Raw genomic sequence first — 6,000 nt, 5'->3', positions numbered from 1 at the left:
ACTGCAACCTCCGCCTTCCAGGTTCAAGCGATTCTCCCACCTCAGCCTCCAGAGTAGCTAGTATTATAGGCGCCCACTACCATGCCAGGCTAATTTTTGCGTTTTTAGTAGAGACAGGGTTTCACACAGGCTAGTCTTGAACTCCTGACCTCAGGTGATCCGCCCGCCTCGGCCTCCCAAAGTGCTGGGATTACAGGTGTAAGCCACTAAGCCCGGCCCATTATTTATTCCTGATACTCAAATTGTCTCAGATTTGGTAAGGGGGGAGCACCTTCGAGCCATCTGCTTACTTTTGACATATCTTCCTTGACATAGCCAAGAAATCTCCTTGCTTTAAGGCACATGATCTTTCAAGGGCATTTTATACTTTCCCTGTCTCTGCCTTCGAATGAGCCATCTCGCCACGGAGTCTGGCTCCTTTAGGTGGAGAATGGTATTTAGAAACCAAGATATGAAGGCACATGATACATCTCAAAATAGTGAAGTGTCACTGTCCCTATTTCCTTGAGGCACATTTGGAAGCGTGGTGTGATTTATAATCCTACCTCGACCATCGCCTGTGTGACCTTGGCAATTCCCTTTATTCCTTGCGGTCTTCTTCGTCCTTTGGGGGAAAAAAAATTGGATTAGAGAAATATTTTTAAACTTTTTCAGAGTCACCAACACGTTTGGGAATCTGACAGAAGCTACGGGTCCCCAGAGACATGCTCACATAAGCAAAAACTGGCCTGTGTTTTAGGGGGTTCCAGACTCCGAAGCTCACAAGAGGCTCCAAATCTCTGGATTAAGTGATCTCCAAGATCTCTTCAGCGCTGACATTGATATTCTGTGAGTCTATAAGCGACTGCACTGCTGTCAGAATGACTCCTCGGAGACATCAAAACGTGGAGGGTTTTATTATATATAGCAACGAGAAGAGAAAAGGACACAAAGAAAGGAGCCTGTGAGCAACGCATTGCTCAGCCACAGTTCTTTGCCGGTGCCAAATTTAGGGCGCGCTGTACTTGTAGGTGAGAGGTTTTGGCGGGAAGGACCCCGGGTGGGCGGAGAACGCCGGGGCGGGGAAGGAGATCGCAGGCCGCATCCAGGTCTCTGCATCCCTCCGCACGGTCCGCCAGGGCTCGCTCTTGCCCTTCGCCTGGAAGGCCGATGAACGGAGCGGGCCGAGAGGCGACCCCGCCCCTGGCAGCGCCGAGGCGGAGGGGCGAGGGGAAGGCGTCTGAGCCCGGAAGGAGCGCGCCGGCCAGGCCTGCGCCCCTCCCAGTGCGCCGTCCCCCACTCTCCAGCAGCCGTCGTCGGCGGTGCTTCGGTCGCCATGGTGACCAATCCAGGCCCGGGCCCGCCCCCGCCCCCCTGCCCCGGCCCCCTGACGTCGGCGCACGTCAGCGGCGGCGCGCGCCTGGCTGGGCCCTGCGGAGCGGGAGGGAAGGAGCGAAGGAGCAAGCGGAGCGGCCGTCGCCCAAGCCGAGCCGCGCTGCCAACCCTCCCGCTCGCCCGCCCGCGCTCCTGTCCGCCGTGTCTAGCAGCGGGGCCCAGCATGGTCATGGCGGATGGCCCGAGGCACTTGCAGCGCGGGCCGGTCCGGGTGGGGTTCTACGACATCGAGGGCACGCTGGGCAAGGGCAACTTCGCCGTGGTGAAGCTGGGGCGGCACCGGATCACCAAGACGGAGGTGCGGCCCGGGGCTCGGCGGGAGCGTCCGAGGCGAGGGTTCGGGAGAAGAGCTGCTTACCGAGAGGGGCGGCCGCAGTGGTGGGACCGGGGAGACCCGAGAGGCCGCCTCACTGGCGGAGGCGAGCGGGCCTGGGACTATGAGGACCCAGGAGGTGCAGGGGGTCGGTGAGCACTGAAGGGATCAGGCCCGGGCACCCGGACCTGAGTGTCGTCCGACTGGAAACGCAACCAGCCGGGGCTTTGCTTTCCCCTACGCCACCCCCGGTGGCCACCCGGAATTTTGCCCAGAGCCCCCCACCCGGGCCGTGACCTGGTCTGTGGCCTCCGCTCCGGAGCCCAAGTTCCGCGTCTTCCCTGCTTTCGGCTGGGGGTGGGGTGGGAGGGGAAGTCTCGGTGTTCCCAGGCTGCGCCGTGAGAGACGTCGCCGGCCCGAGGAGGGGACCGCCTGCGCTTGGGCTCCACGGATGGGGGATCGTGCGGCCCCCGTGACCCTGGCGCCCCTCCCCTGCCCGACGAGGAAGGGCCCCATGGCTGGGAATGCCCCCACGGCCACTGTCCATCTCATCTCCTTCCTTTTGGCCCAGGGTGTCTCTGATTTGGTGTCTGGCTAGCTTGATCTCTTGCCTGGGGCATTTCCATTTAATGCTCCAGACAATAGAACTGGTTAAAATGGTCATCTCTGCACTTGCACAGTGGGTGGATTGGTCTTCTTGTCTAGGGTTGTCCCTGTACCAGGTGTGCATTCTGGCTGTAATACGCATTCTTTAAACCCTGTCAGATTCTGCCTCTACTCCTAAAGCCCTCAACTGCTTCCTGACGGTGAATCCTGCACCCTCTTCATTGCACATTCTAATGCACCGCACATATTCTCTCACAAGTCTCTGTTCTTACCTAACCCGCCCCCCTTCCTTCCACTGCCTCAAGCTGCTCTCCTCAGGGTCTCTATTTTAAGACGTGCAAATTAAATACCTTAGAAGAACGGTAGAAACAAAACCATTCTTTAGAATAAAACCTAGTGGTTTTGACGTACTCTACTCTGCCTTATTGTAGTTCCTCCTGGAGTTTCATCCTTTTCCTGTTTGTTTGCCCTCCAGTTTTGGTCCTATTCTGCTTTTTCCCTTGTTAGTACGAATGTACTAGAGTTTGTAGAATAAAGTAGGACTTCTTTTCAGAATGACTTATGTAAGGCGAAGGGCACTTGCAAACGTGAGTGATTTTTGGAGTTGCAGTTGTACTTTGAAGTTTTGCTTAATCCCGTTTCCAAAAGGAAGGATTATATGTCATTCTGTCTTCTTTACTTTTTGCCTTCCCCTGCTGGTCCTGAAGCAGTCTAAATTGACTTATCTCTTAGAATCAGGACCAAGGTCAGATATTTTCTTCTCACAGATTTACCAGTTAGCAATTTAGATTGTTTGTAATGATAATGATAACTTGACTATAGTGATATTGTTAAATCGTAATCTGATCCCAGCATTTTTTAAAATGAAGAAATTGGTTCCATTCCTCTGAAGAGCCATGGCCTATGCCATGCCATTTCCCTTTAAGTTACATAAAAGAACGCATTTTAAATGCATGTTTTATGAGTCCTTGCTTAATGACTTTCTAAAAACAAACAAATTGTGAGTTATGGAGAGGTTCTACAAAACTTTTGAACTGTAGTATATCGTGTGGTTGAATTCCAAATCCATCAGTTCTTAATATTTTTTTCTCATCAGCTCTTACTGGGATTAGTAGCAAGATTTAATTAAGTCATCTATTATTTATCGGGTCAAATTTAGTTAATACAGTAAGAGCTGCTTAAGTGGAGTGACTGACACTTTGAGGTTGACAATTCAAATGGTGTCCGTTTTAAACTAATGTATCTTAAAGAGCTAGGGGGCACTATGGAGTAATACCGTGGTTTGGCTATCAGAGTGAGATCAATGCATTCATTTGTAATTGAAACAAGCACGGGTCAGATCGTGAAAGAGGACTTAGATCCTAAATCGTGTGTGTAGTATGTATGTGTAAAATGATTTACGTTAAAAGCTAAATGTTTAGTCCACAGAACCCATTTCTCTGTGCTTTTCTAAAGAAGCTGTTGTTAACATATAAAAAGAAAGTGTGAATTTGAGATGGGTGAGGGTATCTGTGGTAATTTGGTGGGTGTCATTGGAGATATTAAGGTAGAGAGGGTTAAGTGAAATGTCAAAGCAGTCGTTGAACAGAAAAGTTTTCTAGATCTCTAGGTTGTAAAGTTGCTCTGAATATTTTTTTTTTTTTTTTTTTTTTTTTTTTTTTTTTTTTGAGACAGAGCCTCGCTCTTGTTTCCCAGGCTGGCTGGAGTGCAATGGTACGATCTCGGCTCACCACAACCTCTGCCTCCCGGGTTCAATCGATTCTCCTGCCTCAGCCTCCCAAGTAGCTGGGATTACAGGCGCTCACCACCATGCCCGGCTAATTTGTGTGTTTTTAGTAGAGACGGGGTTTCACAATGTTGGCCAGGCTGGTTTCGAACTCCTGACCTCAAGTGGTCCACACGCCTTGGCCCCCCCAAAGTGCTGAGATTACAGGCGTGAGCCACCACGCCTGGCCCAATTGTTTCTTAAAGTATTCCATAGGAGTAACAATTCTATTGTTAATGAAGTTTTTTACAGCAGTTATTTATCCTTATTCATTCATTCACTTGATAAATGTTTGTGTGTTTTTGATAAATACAACTACCTTAAAAACTATAAGATGTTTAGTGAAAACTTTTGTTTTAAATTCAGTTTTCGTTGCAGAACATACTACAGTAGTTATAGTGGAACAATTAATATGGTATAAAAATAATATCAGCAAAATATCACAATTATACTTATTGATGACAAAAGTTTCTTCGTATACTATGCTTTAACATCGATACAAGTTTGTGTGTTTTAAAACTTAGATCTTTTTTCCCAAGTTTGACTCTGAGGCAAATTTTAGGGCTTGATCATCTATGTAATGAGCAATTAGAACCCTTTTATTTTTAACTGGTTCTTCTCTGTCTCTTGTTCTATATCATTCACAAATGATGTATTTCTACAGAACTTGGGAGATTCAAGTCTGTTTCCCTTTTAGGAAAAAAATAGTAGACAAAAGAGATCTTCATTTTGGTCGAATCTATCAAACAGTTTAACATTGTTTATGAAATATAATTACATCATCATCTGAAGTGGTATTGTGTTAGATCTCTATGTGAATTTTGCATCCAAAGGGGAAGACAGGTGGTGGTAGAATCCAGCTTCCTAATACGCTTTGTAAAGGCTTTGTAGTATTAGTTTGTGGTTTATGAATTAGAGATGCTAATTTTATAAAATTAGCATAATGGGAAAAGAATAATAGCATGTAAGCTGTTAAACTTTGAGAAGGTAGTGGTTGCTTGTTTGCTATTCAGTGAGTGTCCTTGAGTAGTTTATTTTATCAATACTATACAGTACTAGGAAATAACTTTTTCCTTCTAGTTAGTGGTATAGCTAGTTTTTTGTCTCTTAAGTAAAATTCTAGAAAAGCCAATTGTATCCTTAAATGTTTTTGTATTCTATTTAAGAAACAATTTCTTTCTTGTTGTTCTCAGGACAAAAGAAAGAAAAATAAATAAAGAAGTAGTGTCTTACTATAATATAAAAAATAAGGAAGAGTATAGTGAACAAAAAAGTGTACATATAATTCCTACACCAATGGGAATAACCCATTCTTAACATTATGGCACTAGTCTTTTTATTTAAATGCATTTTTTCCATAGATGAGAGCACATGGTACATATATATAAATTATGTTCTTTTTTCTACTTAATATTATAACCTAGGCATTTTGTTTATTATATATAACTTTATAAAAACATTTTTGTTAGCTGCATGGTGTTCTACTTTGTGGATGAATATCATTTTACCTAACAGTTCCCTTATTAGTGAATATTATGTAATTTTCAGTTTTTGTTTATAGTAAATAATATGCAGTGAATATTTTTGTGTCTATAACTGAGTGTGCATTTTACATTTTTTCTAGGGAGGAGGAATTGCTGGTAAAGTCCTAAAAGCAAATTTCCTAAGTAACAAGCTATTATTTTTACATTAAAGAGTAGTGTATTTTTATTACCAAATCTGTCATGTTTATTATTGAAAAATTTAAAAGTATAAATAGGAGGCCAGGCTAGATGGCTGACACCTGTAATCCCAGCACAGTGGGAGGCCAACGCAGATGGGTTGCTTCAGGCCAGGAGTTCTAGACCAGCCTGGTCAATATAGCAAGACCCAGTCTCATTAAAAACAAACAAACAAACAAACAAACAAAAACTTATAAATGAAAAGAATTCCCCATAAAATC

The 6,000-nt window shown here is 45.2% G+C and overlaps 1 protein-coding gene across 1 annotated transcript in view; it reads left to right on the top strand.

Annotated features, from left to right (window-relative positions):
* Positions 1-1,374: 1,374 nt before the first annotated feature.
* The window catches only part of SIK2 (salt inducible kinase 2), a 131,231-nt gene continuing 126,605 nt past the window's right edge, over positions 1,375-6,000 (top strand). The window contains exon 1 of the mRNA XM_003253119.4: positions 1,375-1,672. Coding sequence (XP_003253167.1) covers positions 1,538-1,672 — 135 coding nt within the window. The 5' untranslated portion in view covers positions 1,375-1,537. The remainder of the gene's footprint in view (positions 1,673-6,000) is intronic.

This window comes from Nomascus leucogenys, chromosome 15 (assembly GCF_006542625.1).
Source record: "Nomascus leucogenys isolate Asia chromosome 15, Asia_NLE_v1, whole genome shotgun sequence".
Classification (NCBI taxonomy): domain Eukaryota; kingdom Metazoa; phylum Chordata; class Mammalia; order Primates; family Hylobatidae; genus Nomascus; species Nomascus leucogenys.
The sequence above is the reverse complement of the archived record's forward strand: the minus strand, read 5'-3'. Positions and strand labels throughout refer to the sequence as shown.